Source organism: Artibeus jamaicensis, unplaced genomic scaffold (assembly GCF_021234435.1).
Source record: "Artibeus jamaicensis isolate MK-2021 breed Jamaican fruit bat unplaced genomic scaffold, CSHL_Jam_final contig_469, whole genome shotgun sequence".
Lineage (NCBI taxonomy): Eukaryota > Metazoa > Chordata > Mammalia > Chiroptera > Phyllostomidae > Artibeus > Artibeus jamaicensis.
The window spans coordinates 409,106-428,715 of NW_026521847.1; the positions used below are offsets into that span (position 1 = coordinate 409,106).

A 19,610-nucleotide genomic window follows, 5' to 3' on the forward strand; every position below is an offset into this window, starting at 1 on the left:
GGTTTGCAGGCCGGCACTCGGTCCATTAAGCTGCACCAGCTAGGGTTGAAGTTAGTTTCCTATGAAGTCTCAGGGGGTAGAATCCCCCTCTGTCCTCCTACAGAACTGTCACTATGTTTTTAAAATTAATATTTATTGATTTAAGAGAGAGACAAAGAGAAACATTGATTTGTTCCACTTAAAAAAAAAAGATTTTATTTACTTTTAGGGAAGGGAGAAGAGAGGAAAACATCAACGCGTGGTTGCCTTTTGCATGCCCCCTACTGAGGACCTGGCCCACAACCCAAGCATGTGCCCTAGAATGGGAATCAAACTGGCAATCCCTTTATTCACAGGCTGGCAGTCAATCCACTGAGCCACACCAGCCAGAGCTGCTGCTCCACTTATTTATGCATTCATTGGTTGATTCTCTCTTTTTTTTTAAAGATTTCATTTATTTATTTATTTTTAGAGAGAGGGGAAGGGAGGGAGAGAGGGAGAGAAACATTGATGTATAAGGCATACATCTGTAGCCTCTTGCACACCCCCAACTGTGGACCTGGCCCACAACCCAGGCATGCACCCTAGCTGAGGATGGAACCAGTAACCTTTCAGTTTGCACATCACAGCAGCCAGGGTGTCACTATATTTTTAATGAGGTAGGTCAGGTCCTTCTGTAGACTCCTGCTTGATGCTTATCTCTTTTCTATTCTCTTGCTTTGTTTTGGCTGGAATAAGAAAACAATAACTTTATCTAAAAACAAAAACTTTATTCCGAATACGAATCGAAATTTCCAGAGAAACTGAGAATTCTGGGTTTGAAGATGATAATAAAATGAAGAGGGCGTGGCAGCCCACGGGGGGGGGGCTTGGGAAGTGGAGGTGGGCAGAGGAAGGATTCTCAGAGGATGGTAGTGGCCGCAGGCAGCACTTCCTGACTCATGAAAATCTCCAGGTCCAGGTTGGGATCTTCCAAATCCAGTTTCAGGAACTTATCTACTAATGTCTGGCAACTGAGGGGAAAGAGAACAGTGAGATACATGAGATAATTGATTCCTGAGCAGAGGGGAGAAGCTGTGGCACAGGAAACTGAGACCTTGAAAATTCTGGGATTTCAGAAACAGTGGGTCACTGAAAGGCAAAGTGGCTTTCTGAGTCCCTGCAAGGGGAGAAGAGCTGCACAAGATGCTAGAGAGAACAAGGAACCTAGGTCGTGCACTCACTTTTCCATTTGCCTCTCCTTGAGCAAGTCCTTGATAGGCTTGATGGGCTTCCCACCGCGAATCAAGTCCGAGACCTGGGCACAAGAAGGAAGGGGAAGAGGTAGGGGAGTTGGGGAAGAAAAGAGGAAGTAAGTGTCAGAAATCCAGGCCCCTGAGAGGAGCAGGGCAGTGGAAGCAAGCCCTGATTGACACGGTTCACATCAGGATCTCATCACCTCCTTGCCACGAGAAATGAGCTTGTCAGGAACCCTGGCCTGGGCGGCTGTGTGGGAGGCATGGCTGGCATTGGCAACACCTTCACAAACCCGATAAAAGAAGACAAGGTCATTCCCATCCTCGCAGGTCTCCATGGTCTTAAAAAAGAATAAAAGGGGACAGTGTATCATTATTGCTTAGCCTCTTGCCCCAAAACCCATGGCCAATCCCTGTGGGGAGTGAGAAAAGGGAACAGACATGGTCCCTGTGTTCAGGGAGCCCCTGTTCTGATGGAGGAGCCAATCTCCAGCCCTGGGAAAGTCGGTTTAGGGGCCCCTCGGGGGCTAGATTAGTTTCCTCACCAAATACTGCACAAGGGGCCCCTGTGGTAGCAGCTGTAGCTGAATGAGGCTCAGAAAGTTCGTGGCGACAAAGACGTGGGGACATGTGGGTCCAAGTGACAGCCAATGTCGAAGCACAGCAGCCAGAAGTGCAAGCCCATCCACCTGTATAGAGGACGGGGTGAGGGTGCAGAACCATGGGTGCTCCATGTGCACCCCTTCCACCTGTTCTGGCCTTTCCCGTCTTATACTTTTGTTTCTTCTCTGCCCATATCCCTATTTTCCTGAGGCCCACCCACCCCCTCATGCTCCTTTATCCTCCTCCATTATCCCCTCCTCAGTTCATCAGTTTCTCCTCTCACCGTGTTGGTTCCCTTTCCGAATTCATCAATAAGGACAAGGGACTGCTCTGTGGCATTGTTCACTGCTTTTGCCACCTGCTGGGTACCAGGTAGACAAAGGAGAGTTTCATTAGCATTTGAAGCCTGTAACACGCTGACCACAGTCTGCCTGTGAATAAAGCTGCTTTATGTATTATGTGTCCACCCTACTGGACTGCAAACTCTTTAATGGCGAGGCACATGTTTTGTTTGCCCTTTCATTGCCTACAGTGCCTCAAGCAAAGCAAGCATTCGAAAGAGGTTCTCTAGTATAGAGGGCAGGCAGCAGAGGGAATGCTTTACCTGTTCTGATCATTTTTCATGGGTAAAGTTCCTTCACCATTACCCCCTCCCTCAATCCCACCTCTCTTTGCTCCATTTGACCTGGTTGAGGTCGATCATGAAAGTAGAAAGGCCCAGGGAGATGGATTCGCAGCTATGAATTCGGGTGAAGATGGCATCTACTGCCCCGATCTCAGCTTCCTCTGCTGGTACAAAGCTGCCCACCAGGGCCATGAATGTGATCAAGCCTACCTGGGCAGAGAAAGAGACAGAGCCTGAGCCCTAGCGAAACAGGCTGAGGTGAAGGCGAGGCTAAACTGAGAGGTAAATAACAGATCAGAGAGGCATGGACACAGTTTAATAGAAGGTCACATGCCCTTCTACTCACTTTAGAATCAGTAGAGAGGGAGAGCACACGGGTCATCTGGGGCACAATGGGGAATGGCATGGACCTATTCAGAGGGAAGGGAAGGGAACTGATGCCATGGAAAGATCTATTAGGTCATGGTTCTCCCTCAAGTGGAGAATGAAACATGTGAGGCAGAGGAGTATGGTGTGGATTACAGTGTCTTCATGTCTTTTGGGTTGGAACCCAAAAGAGCTGCAGGAACCTGGGTTCGCTGGCGGGTGGGGGATGAGATGATGGAGAAGATGCCAGAGGCCCAGTGTGTAGGAGTCTCCTACCTGTTTGAGGTATATGCTCTTCCCTGAGGAGTTGGGTCCAGTGATGACTTTGACCCTCCCTTTGTCCCCACCGCATTCTGCAGAGTTGGGCACAAAGGTTTGGGCACAGAGTTCCATCAGAGGATGTCTGCAGTGAGTGGAGAGCTATTTCACACATGGGCCAGATGGATAAAGCCCCCAGACACTCCCCTCGTGTCTATGCCTTCACCCCCTCTGTTCTCACCTGCCATTCTGGATTCGTACCCCAAGGAGTTGCGGGGAGTAACGGGGCCTTGAGTAGCCATAGTCCCGGGCAGCACTGGCAAGAGCCAGCAGGACATCTAGGCGGGAGGCAAGGTCCAACACCCGGGTCAAGACAGCTGCCCGTACCAGCACCTGACACTGCAGCTGGTACATCAGCAGGGTCTCCCGATCTGAGGGTAGGTGAGGGAAAAACTGGGAGTCAGCTCCAGGGGAATGTGAACGAAAGACAAAGAGACCAGCAGAGCGACCTGGAAACAGACTTGCAGATACAATCTGAGATAACCTAGAGACATTTAGAGAAGATGTAGAGTCAGAGTGAAAAGAGCAAGAGCAGGAAGAAAGGGAGCCCATTAGAATCTCCAAGCTGCCCACTCCCCTCCAGCCTTTCACCTTTCCTCACCCCGGATATCGCAGTGCAGGTCCCCCAGCAATGCATCCAGCTCCTTTGTTCTAGCACTGCGATAGTGCAGCTTCTCTTCTGAGAGAAACTGGGTAAGAGAGTTCAAGCTGTGGGCTTTGCATCTCTTGGTCCTCATCCTCTCCCACCTTTCTAACTCCACCTCCAGGTCTCCACCTGACTTCCTTCTCCTTCTTCTTGGAGCTAATACAGATCAAAGTAAAACTACAGAAGAGAGATCCCATATTGGGCAGTACTGATGGAGTAAGCCCCCCTGTCAGATTCGAATTCATTTTCTTTATCGACTCCCTACAGAAGTTGAAGGTCTTACCATGAAGTCCAGTCCCTCGATCTCAAAGTCACTGGCCTCCACCATGGAAGGCAGGCGGGGAATAGAAAGAAGGAAGCCTATCTGGAGAGAGTAAAGAGGGGATAAAGCAGAACATGACGTATGGGGCACCTTCTCCTTAGGAGAAGCAAGAGTCCCTTTTATACCCGATGCTTCCCTCAGGGAGCTAAAGCCACCACAAGGTGTTCATGTTTTTCAGGCTTCTGCAGATGTTTTCTTATCTACCAGTGAGTCCTTCATAAGCCTAGTGTCTTCTCTAAAGACCCCTGGAGATTACACCCAGCTTCCTGCCCTCACCAGAGGGATATAGATGACACTGCATGAAGGAATACGGGAGTCCAGACTCTCGAGCTCTTTCCAAGCGACTTCAGTGAGGAAACTGGGAAGTCCCACCAGCCTTCGTTTTTCTAGAAGGGTAAAAGACATGTGGATGTCAAAAGTAAGGTTCATGCCCTGGTTGCCATGCTTAGCCCCAGTGGTAGTGGCTGTCTACCAAGGATGGTACCCCATCACTGGGCAGGAACGTGTTTCAGGGCTCACAGGCCCATCTCCACGTCTAACACTCACTCTCGTCAATTTCAGGATCTATGGTGGGAAGGACTGTGAAGTGATTTGCAGCCAAACTGCCCTCAAAGTCCACCTGAGGAGGCAAGAAGTCCAGTTGTTTTTCATCCAGCACCACCTCTCAGTCCTATTCCTCACTTCTAATGGCCCCAATTCTCCCTCCAGTCCCTGGTTTAACCCTAACCCTCCAAGCAAATCCTGATGTTCTGCCACCTTCTTTCATCATTCCATTCTTTTTTCTCTTTTCAGAGTTTATTCATTTATCTTTAGATGGAAAAGGAAGGAGAGAGGGAGAGAAATATCAATGTATGGTTGCCTCTCGTGTGTTCCCCCGCTGGGAACTGGCCTGCAACCCAGGCATGTACCCTGACTGGGAATCGAACCGCGGTCCATTAGTTCACAGGCCCATGCTCAATCCACTGAGCTACACCAGCCAGGGCTCATCATTCCCTTCTTTAGTCATTCAACTGACCTCAATGTCTCCCAGATTTTTCCATTTTCCACACCACATCTCTGGTCTCTGTTCCCCGGGAGGTTGGCCTTATTCCTTCTACTCACCACTTTGCCAATGAGGCTGGTGATGTGGTGCAAGTCATCAGAGAACTCTTGGGCAATGTCCCGAAAGAGTGGGATGGACTGAGGCAGGGAGCGACAGGCATCCCTCAGGCCCAGGGCACTGTACACAGTCTGTAGGAGAAGTGAACCGAAGAGGGTGGCTTATACCAGGCCTGGCTGAGGCTAGGGAACAGGGATTGACTGAGAACAGAGATCAACAAGGAAAAACACAATAACAAAGACGGAGAGGAAAATGTCAAAGGCAAAAAAGAAATAGGGAGGAGATGTGCTAGGTGCTGCACTAAATACTGAGGTTACAAAGACAACCAAGATACGGTACCTGTCCATATGAGCTTACAGCCTAGGGAGCAAGACAAATTTTTATTTTTAAATTTTTAAAACTGGTTTTGGAGAGAGAGACACACACTGAGAGACATCAATTTGTTGTTCCACTTATTTATGCATTTATTGTTTGACTCTTGTATGTGCCCTGACTGGGGATCAAACCCACAACCTTGGTGTATAGGGACAATGCTCTAACCAACTGAGCTACCCAGCCTGGGCGGAAGACAAATTTTTAAAAAGAAAAGATTATGGCCCTGGTTGGTGTGGCTCTGTGGGTTGAGCACCAGACTGCCAACCAACAGGTGACTGGTTTGATTCCTGGCCAGGGCACATGCCTGGGATGCAGGCCAGGACCCTATTTGGGGGCATGTGAGAAGTCTCCCTCCCTTCACCTCTCACTAAAAATAACAAACAAATTCTTTTAAAAAAGAAAAAGCAGAGGTTATCTATAGGGACCAAGATAGAAGCTAGAATTAGTTGACTATGCCTTCTTTGGGAGATTTTACTTTGAAATGATGTAAATATTTTAATATAATCATATAATTAAATTTAATTTTAAAAAGAAATTCCTAAAAATTAAAAATATAATGAAACAAATAAACATAAATATATACTCATGTAGTGGCATAACCACAGAGAGGGGTTTTACTGACTATTCCAAGTCAGTAAAACAGTCATTTGCCTATCCCTAGTGGGGACAAAAAGAGCTGTCCCTTCTTTCCCCTCAAAAAATCTTAATGGTTTTCAATAATCATATAGTTGGTAGTAGTGCTGGTATTGGTATAAGATTGTTGTTGATGTAATGCAGGGAAAAGCAAATGAGTGGTATTTTAATTTTATCACCCCCAGTGCAAATGAGAACCAGAATTTCCAGTATGGAAGAAAATACTGAAGAGGATATACATGGTAAGAACCCCGTTGTTCCAAATTTAAGATGGTGGTGTTAGTACTGATTTATTATGTATTTTATTTTATTTTTTTAAAGCTCATAGATCTGTACACAGAAAAGGCCTAGAAACAATGAGCAAAACACGATGTGCACCCTCTAGCATTCAGACTATGGTACAGAAATAACATTTCTCACTGAAAGGAACCATTTCCTTGGAGAAATGTCTGCTTCCAGGTCAGAACCAGGAGATGTAAATTATATATCTGGTACATCTTGTCAAACCAGACAGTGGGAAGCTTACCAAAGTCTACCAGGGTTGTGTTTAAAGGACTCAAAAACCAACCTCAACAAGCTCCCATTGGCAAAAGATGGATTAATTTGAACATGTAGAAAGATTAAAAAGACTGCCATGACTGGTGTGTCTCAGTGGGCTGGGTGTTGTCCTTTAGACCAAAAGGTCAATAGTTTGAATCCTGGTCAGAGCATATGCCTGGGTTGCAGGCCCGATCTCTGGGTGGGGGCTTGCAAGAAGCAACCAATCAATGTTTCTCTTGCACATTGATGTTTCTATCCTTTTCTCCCTTCCTCCCACTCTCTCTAAAAATAAATAGACAAAATCTTTTTTTTTAAAGATGAAAAAGATTGAAAAGCATGTGTAAATCTAGGAGTTCATAATGATACTAAAACAACAACAAAAACTCATTGGCTACCTGGGAGTATGTTATAGAACTAATTTACTAAGATGATAGCTGGTAAACAAAGGTGGGAAAAAAAAAATCAAGCAATTTTCTGTGATGTGAACTGTATCACTGGGTAATCAAAGAGCAGGTGAAAAGACATTTTTCTTTACAGAAATAACCTGGCTAACAAATAAGCAAAGAGTGACAGAAGTAAAAAATTACCACTTTGTGCCCTGACCAGTGGGGCTCAGTTGGTTGGGCATCCTGCCACAAAGCAAAAGGCTGCCAATTCAATTCCCAGGCAGGGTATATGCCCGGGTTGCAGGCCAGGTCCTCAGTAGGGGGCACTTGAGAGGCAACCACACATTGATGTTTCTCTCCCTATCTCCTTCCCTTCCCCTCTCTCTAAAAATAAAATCTTTTAAAAAATATGTATTAAAAAAAGAGAGTGAGAAAAAGAGAGAGAGAGAAGCACAAAGGCAGAGAGAGCAAAAGGAACACATAAAAGAGACTTAAAGAGCCCTGGCTGGGTGGCTTGGTTGGTTAGAACATTGTCCTGACATACCAACGTTGAGGGTTCAATCCCTGGTCAGGGCATATACAAGAATCAACTAATCATAAATAAATGGAACAACAAATCAGTGTTTCTCTCTCTAAAATCAATAACTTAAAAAAAAAAACAAAAACCCTGACCAGGTGGCTCCATTGGTTAAAGCATCATCCCATATGCCAAAATGAGGGTTCAATCACTGGTCAGGGTACATACCTAGGTTGTGGATTTGATCCCCAGTCAGGGCTAAACAGGAGGCAACCAATCAATGTTTCTCTCACATCAGTGTTTCTGTGTGTGTGTGTGTCTCTCTCTCTCTCTGTCTCAAAAAATCAATAAACATATCCTCAGGTGAAGATTTTTTAAAATCATGATGTTTAAGAGGTTAGAAATTTAAACATTAGATATTTCATGATGTTAAATACTTGTTTTTTTAGGTAAGGTAATGGTAGTCATTCTTTTTTAAACATAACTTTCTTTTAGCCCTGGCTGGTGTGGCTCAGTGGATTGACTGCTGGCCTATGAACCAAAGGGTCACCAGTCCAATTCCCAGTCAGGGCGCATGCCTGGGTTGTGTGCCAGGTCCCCAGTTGGGGGTGTACGAGAGGCAACTGATTGATTCATCTCTTTTGCACCTCAGTGTTTCTCTCCCTTTCTCCCTCCCTTCCCATCTTTCTAAAAATAAATAAATAAAATCTTTAAAAAGAATAACTTTCTCTCAGAAATCATACTGAAATATTTACAGATGAAATGATATGATGACTGGGAATTGCTTAAAAATCTAGATAGTGGAAAAGGGGAGATGATATACATGGAATAAGATTGGCATGAGTCAAAGTGTTGAAGCTGCAAGGTAGATACATGAGGGTTTGTTTTATTATTTTTGGACAATTTCTACAATATGAGCTTTAAAAAAGTGTTAGGATAAAGTTGGACATAGTAACCACAATACAAAAGGTCTAGAACACATGCTGAGGGGCTTAACCTACACTTTTAGAATGCAAGAGGGTTGGTCCTACCTTGTAGAGAACCTGCCAGTCGCTGACCTTGGTGTGGGACAACTTCATGCGTTTCAGAATCAGCTACAGTCAGGCAAAGACAATCAGGGAAGGGGACAGCCATTGTTTTCCCTCCCCCACCCTAATGACCCTCCAAAGCCCAATATCCCATATTGGCCCTCAACTTCCTTCCTCATCTCCCTGCACCCTGACCCTGGGCTCACAGGCACATTCTTGATGTGACCCAGCAACCGATGCAGCATCTGAGCCATGTCCAGATTCTGGGGTAGCAGGAAAAACTGAATGACATCCAGACGAGAATTCAGTTCCTCTAAGTCACAAGTTGGACGAGTGAACCACAGCCTGGAAGTGAGGGTTAGGGTGAGGAGACCAGAAATTATATCTGTTCTCAGTATCTCAATTTGTGAAAATGTTTGCAGGTCTCTGGCAACTGCGGCAATACATATCTGTACTGGCAAGTACAGTGTCCTACCTGTGCAAGGGGTATTTACAATATACCTACTGACGCTCTCTGCATGTGAGTACAACTGTGTCTGTGTATCAACAGTTTTTTTTTCGGTTTTGTTTTGAAAGATTTTATTTATTTATATTTAGAGGGGAAGGGAAGGAGATAGGGAGAGAAATATCAATGTGTGGTTGCCCCCTGTGTGCCACCCATGGGGGACCTGGCCTGCAATCCAGGCACGAGCCCTGACTGGGAATCGAACCTCGATACTCTGGTTAGCAGGCCCACGCTCAATCCACTGAGCTACACCAGCCAGGGCTTCAAGATTTTATTTTAGAGAGAGGGGAAGGGAAGGAGAGAAAGAAACATTGATGAGTTGCCTTTTGCATGAGCCCCAGATGAGGACCCGGCCTTCAACCCAGGCATGTGCCCTGACTGGGAATCAAACCAGCGACCTGTTGGCTCGCAGGCAGACATTCAATCCACACAAGCTAGGGTCAGAGTCAAAGGTGGGTTTTAGGACACCTCTGCTCCTTGGCCACAGAAGGCTGCTCCAACCCACGGAGCAGTGTAGGTCAGGCTGTGAAAGTCTGTCCCCACTTTGGAGAGTACATGAGCCTCATCAAGCTAACTTTCATGTAGAACATCTAGGTTTTTACTGCTAGTGCCAGGATTTTAGTCAAGCTAGACTTTCTTATTTTACAGCTGAGGAAATGAGACCCCTGTAGCATAAATGACTTGTGCAGTCATACTGCTAGTCAGTAGAGATGGGTTTCAAACTTGGGTCTTCAGACTACTAGGACAGTGTTCTTTAAAACATACTGTGGAGACTTCCGCCAAGATGGAGGCGTAGGTGGAAGCACTGCACCTTCTCACACAACCAACTTTAAAAACAACAAAGTTTTAGCAACAAAAACGCAGCCAAACCACAGAAAATTGAACTACATGGAAGTCTGACAACAATGAGCCCTTCAGCCAAACTGGTAAGAGGGGCAGAGCCAGCAGCAGAGCGGGGTCAGGCAGGAGAGATCCACCGGACTGACCCAGGCACATGACCCAGGCACGCCAGCAGCCGAGGGCGGATCCCAGGTGTGGAGAAGTGGGCAGACCCACTGCGGGCAGACCGTGGTCACACATTTGTGCGCAGATAAACCAGTGAAGGAACTAGCGGTGGTGAAACGGACCACGCAGGCCCCAGCAGCAGGAAGTGGCAGAGGGAACTGCCATTGTCCCTCTCTGACCCCGCCCCCACATACAGCATCACAAACCAGCGACCTGGGTGGCCCCACCCTGGTGAACAACTAAGGCTATGCTCCTCATACCTAACAGGCACGAATATATCAAAACATGGCTCAAGAATAACTCAGAGCCCCAGAGCCAATAAATCTAAGCAATGAAGAAATAGCCAAACTTTCAGATCCACAGTTCAAACACAGGTGATCAGGATGTTCACAGAACTAGTTGATTTTAGTCACAAATTACAGGAACATATGGAAGCTAAACTAATTGAAATGAAGGGAAATACACAGGAAACCAATAGTAATGGAAAGGAAACTGGGACTCAAATCAAGGGAGTGGACCAGAAGGAGGAAAAAAATGACCAAACAGAAAAGGATGAAGAAACAAGAATGCAAAAAAATGAGGAGAGGCTTAGGAACCTTCAGGACATCTTTAAACGTTCCAACATCCGAATTATAGGGGTACCAGAAGGGGAAGAGGAACAGCCACCAGTGGAAAAGTTCTTTGAACAAATAATAAAGGAGAACTTCCCCAATCTGGCAAAGGAAATAGACTTCCAGGAAATCCAGGAAGCTCAGAGAGTCCCAAAGAAGTTGGACCCAAGAAGGAACACACCAAGGCACATCATCATTACATTAGCCAAGATTAGAATGAAGAAGAGAATCCTTGAAGCAGCAAGAGATAAGGGGACAGTCACCTACAAAGGAGTCCCCATCAGACTGTCAGCACATTTCTCAAAAGAGACCTTACAGGCAAGAAGGGGCTGGAAAGAAGTATTCCAAATCATGAAATCCAAAGAACTACATCCAAGATTGATCTATCCAGCAAAGCTTTCATTTACAATGGAAGGGCAGATAAAGTGCTTCTCAGATAAGATCAAATTCAAGGAGTTCATCATCACCAAGCCCTTATTATATGAAATGTTAAAGGGACTTACCTAAGAAAAAGAAGATAAAAAAGATGAACAGTGAAAGGACAGCAAACTCACAGTTATTAACAACCACACCTAAAACAAAAGCAAATTAAGAGGACAGCTAGATCAGGAGCAGAACCATAGAAATGAAGATCACATGGAGGGTTAGCAACAGGGGAGTGGGAGAAGAAGAAGGGGGGAGAAGGTACAGAAAATAAGTAGCATAGCCCTGGCTGGTGTAGCTCAGTGGATTGAGCACGGGCCTGCGAACCACACAATCGTGGTTCGATTCCCAGTCAGGGCACATGCTTGGGTTGCAGGCTGGTTCCCTGCAGGCCAGTTCCCAGCAGGGGATGCACGAAAGGCAGCCATACATTGATGTTCCTCTCCCTCTCTCCTTCCCCCCTTCCCATCTAAAGATAAATAAATAAAATCTTAAAAAAAAAAAGAAAATAAGTAGCATAGATGGTAGGTAGAAAATAGATGGGGGGGGCAAGAATAGTATGGGAAATATAGAATCTAAAGAACTTGAGACATGTGGTTATAAACTAAAGGGGGAAATGGTGGGGGAGGGGATGTTCAGGGTGGAGGGGAATGAAGGGGGAAATATAGTAACTGCAATGGCATAATTAATAAAATATATTAAAAAAAATAGAAATAAAACATACTGTGGCCTTGGTTGGTGTGGCTCAGTGGATTGAGCACCGGCCTGCAAGCCAAAGGGTTGCCAGTTTGATTCCCAGTCACAGCACATGCCTGGGTTGTGGGCCAGGTCCCCAGTAGGGGACATGTGAAAGACAACCACACATTGGATGTGTCTCTCCCTCTTTTTCTGCCTCCCTTCCTCTCTGAAAATAAATAAAATCTTTTTAAAAAAAGCATACTGTGACATTGGGTCCAATTCCTGGTACCCTGTCCAGCTTTAGCCAGTTGGGTCCTTAGTTCATCATTCAGATTATGATTCCATGTCCTGGGGGATCCTATCAAGAATCTGCATTCTCCCCACCTTTAATTCAGTTCTCTTCCCCATTTAGATCCTTCCCTGTCATCCCTGGCTGAGATTAAGAGAGCTGTACCTAAAGCACTGGAGATGTGATGGTAATTAAAATCACCTACCAATTAACCCAGAAATTACCCTAAATTAACCTCCAAAAGACACATCTCAGGACAGGTGAAATGGGGAAAATATTGTGCATCTATAGGTTAGCAAAGGTGTCTGCTGAATTCTTTTTGGGGGGAGTGGCAGGGGGACTGCTGAGTTCTTAGAGATGATGCCACCAGTGTTCTTGCATTTCCGTATTGTGGTCACTCACTGAGTACTACTGTGTACAAGGTGATGCAGTACTGAGATAACAGGATGGCCACTGTATGAGGGCAAGCACATTCGCTAACAACTAATTCCCATTGATATGATAGTGCAACAAGAAAATATAAATATGTACTACTTGAGCACACAGGAAAGTGAATGTCAGTCTCCTTATAGGGGCCTATAAAAGCTTCACAAAAAAGGTGACAGATGGCACCTTGAAGTAAGATTTTGACAAGTGGAGAATAGGGAACTCTCCGGAGAGAAAGAATACAGACATGATGTATTTCCATGATGGCAAGTGACCCCAAATGACTGGAATGTAGGATGGATCCAGTAAGAAAGGATTTAGGCCCTGGCTGGTGTGACTTAGTGGGTTGGAGCATCATACCATACACTGAAAGGTCGAAAGTTAAATTCCTGGTCAGGGCACATACCCAGATTGTGGATTCAATCCCTGTTCGGGGCATGTATCCCAGTCAGGGCGTGTATAAGAAGGCAACCAATCGATGTTTTGTTTTGTTTTTTTTAGAGAGAGAGGAAGGGGGAGAGAGGGAAAGAGAGAAACATCAATCAGTTGCCTCCTGTATGCACCCTGACTGAGCACTGAACCTGTAACCTACGTATGTGCTCTGTCCAGGAATTGAACCTGCAATTCTTTGGTGCATGGGCAGATGCTCCAACCAACTGAACCACACAGCCAGAGCAAGATGCTAATCCTCATCCTACAGGTAATAAGGAAGCCTCTTGAGGTTTATGTTATTTTATTTCTACCTAAGGTTTTAAAAAATGTGGAATGACATGCTCAGATCTCTGTTTTGGATTAACAGGTATTTCAGAATAAAAGATTAGAAAAAAGAAGAGAGTAGAAGCAGAGAGACTAATGTGGAGTCATATCTAACGCTTCAAATTAGAAATAATGAGCCCTGGCTGGTGTGGCTCAGTTGGTTGGAACATCATACCATGCATTGAAAGGTTGTAGGTTCGATTACTGGTTAGGGCACATACCCAGGTTGTGGGTCAGTCCCAGGTGGGGCATGTATAAGAAGGCAACTAATCAATGTTTCTCTCTCCCTCCTTCTCTCTCTAAAAAAACAATGTCCTCAGGTAAGGATTAAAAAATAAATAAATAAATAGAAATGATGATAGCCAGAATTAGAGCAGTGGAAAGATCAAAGGGATGGCTGAGAGAGACACTGGAGGACAGAATAGGCTCTAGTGAATGAGTGAATGTGGGGGTCGGGGTGAGAGAGAAGCATCAATCCAAGGTTCAGAGCTTGAGAAGCTGTATTGCCAACAATGTCATTAACCATAAAAGGGAATATAGGAAGAGGAACAGGTACAGTGGGTGTCAGTTTGTATGCTCTGAGTTTGTGCTACCGCTAGAAACTGCAGGTAGCAATAATATGTAATTAGCATTCTACATATGGAGCTCTGAACTGGACCCACAAATTGAGAGTTATCAGAATAGCTCAAATTTGCAGTGTGGTTTTGGTAATTAAACATGTACCATGTGTACATTAGGGTTTTGTGATTGTGTTTCTGCTGCTTGTATGTATACAAGTCTGCATACCATTGACTATATGTTTATCTTTACTGACAACACAAAATAAGGATGATACCAGTTACCGCATGAATTGTTAAAGGATTAAATGCATTTAGCCAGCTTTCCCGAAAGGGCAGCTATGTTTGTACTACTACGTGGCATGGTATGTGTGTCTGTAGACAGCACGCATTAGCCTATAGTACATGTATAAGACTCACTCACCTGAGCAGCTTCTCTCCCCACTTACAGCGGCATCTATTCAGGATTCCTGTGGGGGGAGTGGGGGCAGAAAAAGGAATGTGTGGCTGTGTCTAAGCTGAGGCATCTGGGTCAGAGGTTCCAGTGTTGGGCAGGCTGGCCTGGGGAGCATTCCCCAGACACAGGATACAAAGGTAGTCAAAGTCAGCACCTGGCCACAAGCCTGAGCCAGGATTATCTTACATGGGCTTAGGGGAGGGAACAGGCACTCACTGGAACACTCAGCCAGAGAAATATGCAGAGCAGGCATAGTTAGACTCACAAAAAGCCCAACACACATATATAAACATTAGACACAACCCACTGATATATGCATAGTGAAACTAGGTGGACACTCTGAGTAATATACCCAATACATCCTAAAGCTAGAGACAAGTGATAAAGACTCTATGCAAATAAAACATGGGCATTTTCACAGTTACCAACTCTCCTCTGAGTATGGAGCCTCCCAAGGTCCCTAGGTAGGTGCATAACTGGTAGAAGCATTCAGATTCATGCAAACCCAAGGAATGAACATGGAATTAGTAAAAGAGGAGATGATATGCCAATGACATTAGACAACTACAGGGTAAGGGGAGATGCCCAGGTTCAGGGAGGGTAAAAGAGGGTAAGAAAGCTGATGGGAGCCCTGGATGGTGTGGCTCAGTGGATTGAGTGCCAGTCTATAAACCAAAGGGTCATAGGTTCGATTCCCAGTCAGGGCACATGCCTGGGTTGCAGGCCAGTTCCCAGTAGGGGACACATGAGAGTTAACCACACATTGATATTTTTCTCCCTATCTCCTTCCCTTCCCGTCCAAATATAAATAAATAAAAATTTTAAAAAGGTTTTGAGAGAACAAGAGACATCTGGCAGTGGCAGTGAAGTTGGAGGAGAGGAGCTTGGACACATCTTTGGAGACAGCTACATTTCTGGAAAGCTTCTGTAGTGCGGGATGAGGGATGGGGTATACATACCAAAGAGGCTGAGCCCCTCCTTCAGTCCACTGGCCACTTTGTACACTGAAGGGTGAGACTCACTCTTAAATATCTGCAAAACACTGTCAGAGAAAAACAGGACAGTTCTACGTAACTTGGATTTTTAAAGGGACTTGAGAAAATGGAATGTGTTGGGAACATTTCTCCTGAGATCAAGTCTTTTTTTTTTCTAGATTTTTTTTAAGATTTTATTCATTTATCTTTAGAGGGGAAGGGAAGGAGAGAGAGAGAGAAACATCAATGTATGGTTGCCTCTTGTGCGTCCCCCGCCGGGAACTGGTCTGCAACCCAGGCATGTGCCCTAACTGGGAATTGAACTGTGATACTCTGGTTCGCAGGCCCGCACTCAATCCACTGAGCTACCTGAGATCAAGTCTTGATATAAAGTTGTCCCCTTACTTCTCCCTGCCTCAGTTTCTCCCTTCAGAAAAGAAGGGTGAGACCTTTATGCTTTTCTTCTTTCTCCCTCACCCCCACTTCTTTTTTCTTCAGGGAGAGAGATCTTAATAGCTTCAGGATTAAAGAAATTGGAGTCTCATTAGGATTTTAGAGCATTACACTGAATCCTTCCCCCCAGAGATGACAGCCTGCCTCCATTTCCTTACCTGTAAGTATCTCGATCTATGCTCACTAGATGGGTCCTGAGGGCAAACAATAAGCAGAAGGGAAGGTGCAGGGGTATGAGAGGTCAGAGTTCATTTCTAAGTTTCATCCCTTTTGCCTCACCCCCAAACACTGTCTCCCCAGAGCTCCACATCCCCGTAGGTGCTCCTGTGTGTCCTAGAGCACTTTACCTGATAGGTCACTGCCCACACTCACCCTTACCCTCCCCGCCCACCCCATCCAACACTGTGTTACTATTCGGGCCTCCCACCTTACTTTGGCTGAGATTATGATAAGTCACCTACAACACAAATTTCTTAAAGCCCAGGATGGGGATGCTGACGTTATAATCTTCCAGTTCAACTCCGATTCTTCTTCGACCCAGGAACTTGAGCAGCCCTCCAAGTGCTCGAACCTGGGAGGGGATCAGTAGTGGAGCAGGGGTAAATCCCAATGTCCTAGAAGCTGGACAATAGCAGGAAAAACTAGTATTTTTCCAGAGCTAGGCTATGACCTCCCAGGACCCAACCCAAGGACTGGGGTGCTTTTGCCTTTCTCCATCCTATGACATCACAGTCCTGCCTTCCCAGAGCCCATCTCACCGTGAGAAGGCAGTCAAAGGGAATGATGGAGGAGAGGAAGATAATTTTCTCAGTGGTGGTCATGGAGTCTGGGATGAAAGTGTAGTTTCCAGAAAGGAGGCGCTGTTTGCTTATCTCCAAACCTATTTTGGATAAGGTATGGGAGGGAAAGGTTCTGTAGCCAAATTTTTTACCCTATTTTGAAACTAACAACAGAAGAGAGATGATTTGACATGCCAAGCTCACACAGGCAGTTAATGAAAAACTGAAACAAGAACCAATTTTTCAGACTCTTAGTCTCTCTTTATCGTACATATGATAAAAGGTGTTTGGCTGAGATCACACCCTAAGAAAGATATCTGTCTGGAAATGGGGGCTTGCAGTGAAAAAGATCATATAACACCAATGCCCTAACATCTAATTAGGATAAAACATTTTCTTTTTTCTAACTTGCAAAGGTTATGGAAGTGCTTTATGGATCATCAAAGTTGCTGAAGTGGTAGCTTTTCCTCTCTCAACAAATGGCATTGACTTAAAGGGAGAAATTACAATAATCAAAGCTATCCAAAAATATCACCAATCTCTTATCAGGGGAGGCCCTCATTCTTAGACATACCTAAGTAAAAGTTTCATAATAAGCTGCAGGTTATTAAAGGGTAGGGAGCAGGAGAGATCCTGAGGAGATTGGTCATAGGGCTTGGAGAACTCAAAGGTTTAGGATGAGATAAGGCACAGGTGAGACCTCTGATGACGGGATGGAGTTAGAAGGGGTTGGGAAACTAGGATGTGGGACTGGGCAAAACAAAAGGAGATACCAAAATCCACATTTGGCAAAAATATGATTTCAGGTCTCTTAGGCTCTCTCTGTTGCTGGGAGGCTGTGAAGAAGGCAAAGAAAGGACCATTAGTCTGTACATTTCAGCCTTTCTGCCTGTCCCACCTTCCCTGTCATCCAGTTCTGGCTTCCTGACTCTACCTCCCTCCAAGACCCTTTAGTCTCCCTTAATATTCCATATTTTTGTCCTGTCTCATTTTCCTTCTCAGCTTTATCCAGTCCTTACCTAGCTTCCCCAGAAACCGAGTCATATTCTCATCCTGTTTGGCACTCGTAACAACAGACTGGGGATTGATTTCATCCAGAACTTGGAAGGAGAATGAAGAACAAATGAGTTAAAGAATCTTTGTCATTTGACCAAGAAAAAACCCATAACTCTCTCCTTGCTATCTCCCTTCCCATCTCAAAAACCTATTTCCTCTAAGAGCAGGGAGTGTCCAACACATTGGGAGCATAGGTAGGAGTCAGGCATGAGAATTAGGAGAGGGTAGTGAGACTGGTGGGGGGATGGGAGGGGAAAGGAATATTCTGGGGATTGTCAATAGACTATAAACCCCAACAGGACAGACAGGACTGATTTGCCCAGGAGTGTATCTCCAACACCTAATACATTGTGAACACTAATGAAATTCCTAAGAACAACAGGCCATCCTCTGCAAATCAACTAATAAAACCAATTGAGTCAGGTAAGCACATGAGTGAAAGGCATTTCCAAACCCAGAGTAGAGAAATTGCTGGTTCCTCCCCCACCTCTCTGGAGAAGCTTCAGGTTCTCGTGGTCTGGAGCGTCTGGCATGAAGTGGATGATGGAGTCACTAGTGTCGTAGTAGGCAATGCCCAAGTGGCCTAAATTCCACAGCACACAAAGATGGATCTTTCTCGAGGAAAAAGGAAACCAGTATTTGAACCACTTCTCAGTGCAGGATTGTGCCGTGCCTTATTTAATTTTCATCATTTTCTCAAATCTCTGAGATAGGGATCATCACCCCCTTCAGTAAAGGTGAAACAGACGTCAGCGTGGGTGAGTAACCAGCCCAGCCCAGCCCAGCCCTCCCCGGCCCACACCCGGACATGCTGTCCCGATTCTTTGGAGCTCTAGCTCCAGCGACCTCGCCGCCCGAGAGACCTCCGCTGGCTCCTCCGCATCATCCTCTTCTGCCTCCCCAGGGCCCGGCACTGGGTTTACGCTGGGAAAGCTGGTCGCTGCCGCCCCGGGTCCCAGTCCCTGCGGCGTCCCGCCTTCGGTAGCCCCCAATGAGGCCATAGCTGGGAGGCTCTGCGGATGCGGAAAATGATAGCGGTTCCTGAGCGAGCGTTCACCCTGAGTTGGCTGGCTAGGGCGGCGCGGCCAAGTGCAAGTTCACTAGAAAGTCTGGGAGAAGGCTGAGGCGAGAAATAAATCACATTTTGTTTTCAAGATTTGTGGGGCATTTCGAGGAGTGACCTCAGGTATTTCACTGATGCATGGACTATGGAAACCCCCCATTTCTGTCACTCCGAGGGTGTAGTTGGATGGAGAGGATCTCAGGCGTCAGTGAGGAAAGCTGTGCAAGTTTGCTCTTGCTCTTCCCGTCCTTGCCAACCACGCCCCCACATCCGCAGGCCACGCCCCCATGACCTAAGCCCCAAGTTCGCGACTTCCCCACCCTACTTGCGGACAATTTGTGGAGTTTTCCCGCCTTTTCTGTCACCCGAACCTCCACCAGCGCGATCGCGTCACTAACAGCCACCGGCCCGCAGGAGGAGCGCGCCAGCGCCCGCACACGCCTCACCCCCTTAGTCACTATTGGTCGGAGAGACCGGAGAGAGATGGCGTCGTTGAAAAGCCTGGACGCTGATTGGCCTATTTTCCTGTGGGGCGTTGCCAGAATTTTCAAACTTCCCGCTCTCTTCTGTTGCTTAGCACCCAGGCTTTTTGCCCTCATGGGTTTCTGGGATTTGATTAAATGGGGTGGAGCCTGTGAGAAGACCGGAAGCAGTGGTTGTGTCCAAGCCCCCCCCCCCCCCCACTGTGCTAGGAGATTTGCTTGGGGGTGGGGATCTTAAAGGACCAGAGGTGTGGGTTTTGTGGGTTTTTCTTTTTTCCTGGAGCGTGGAGATAAGTAATAGTACTCAACCTGTGCCAACTCTTTTTTTAAAGTATATTTTATTAATTAAGCCATTATAGTTTTTCTATTTCCCCCCTTTATTCCCCTCCACCCTGAACATCCCCTCCTCCACCATTCCCCCCTT

At 45.9% G+C, this 19,610-nt stretch overlaps 1 protein-coding gene across 8 annotated transcripts; it reads right to left on the bottom strand.

The window, feature by feature from the left end:
* Window positions 1–506: 506 nt before the first annotated feature.
* MSH5 (mutS homolog 5) lies at window positions 507–19,128 on the bottom strand. 8 transcript variants are annotated; one of them, XM_037151406.2, is made up of 25 exons: window positions 19,030–19,128; window positions 18,505–18,654; window positions 18,129–18,252; window positions 17,605–17,685; window positions 17,359–17,421; window positions 16,565–16,686; window positions 16,268–16,377; window positions 15,965–16,000; window positions 15,339–15,421; window positions 14,347–14,392; window positions 8,879–9,017; window positions 8,676–8,738; window positions 5,196–5,324; window positions 4,641–4,713; window positions 4,371–4,480; window positions 4,056–4,136; window positions 3,728–3,815; window positions 3,308–3,497; window positions 3,085–3,211; window positions 2,503–2,652; window positions 2,101–2,178; window positions 1,760–1,903; window positions 1,418–1,555; window positions 1,203–1,276; window positions 507–992 (listed from the first exon to the last, which is right to left on the bottom strand). In XM_037151406.2, exons 2-25 carry the CDS (start codon window positions 18,640–18,642, stop codon window positions 881–883), a joined length of 2,499 nt encoding a protein of 832 aa, XP_037007301.2. In that variant the 5' UTR covers window positions 18,643–18,654; window positions 19,030–19,128; the 3' UTR covers window positions 507–880. The 8 variants fall into 8 exon arrangements, with proteins under 8 accessions (XP_037007301.2, XP_053523469.1, XP_053523470.1 ...); XM_053667494.1 differs by having other exon boundaries at window positions 19,025–19,128; XM_053667495.1 differs by having other exon boundaries at window positions 19,076–19,112.
* Between the last annotated feature and the right edge of the window lie 482 nt (window positions 19,129–19,610).

Excerpts from the sequence above, each read along its gene's own strand:
- MSH5 (XM_037151406.2), bottom strand. The coding sequence starts at position 18,642 with ATGGCCTCATTGGGGGCTACCGAAGGCGGGACGCCGCAGGGACTGGGA. Across the intron at positions 17,422-17,604 it reads TCGGTTTCTGGGGAAGCTAG|CCTCCCAGCAACAGAGAGAG; the intron begins GTAAGGACTGGA and ends CCTTCTTCACAG. Across the intron at positions 2,653-3,084 it reads AGAGCATATACCTCAAACAG|GTAGGCTTGATCACATTCAT; the intron begins GTAGGAGACTCC and ends TTCTCTGCCCAG.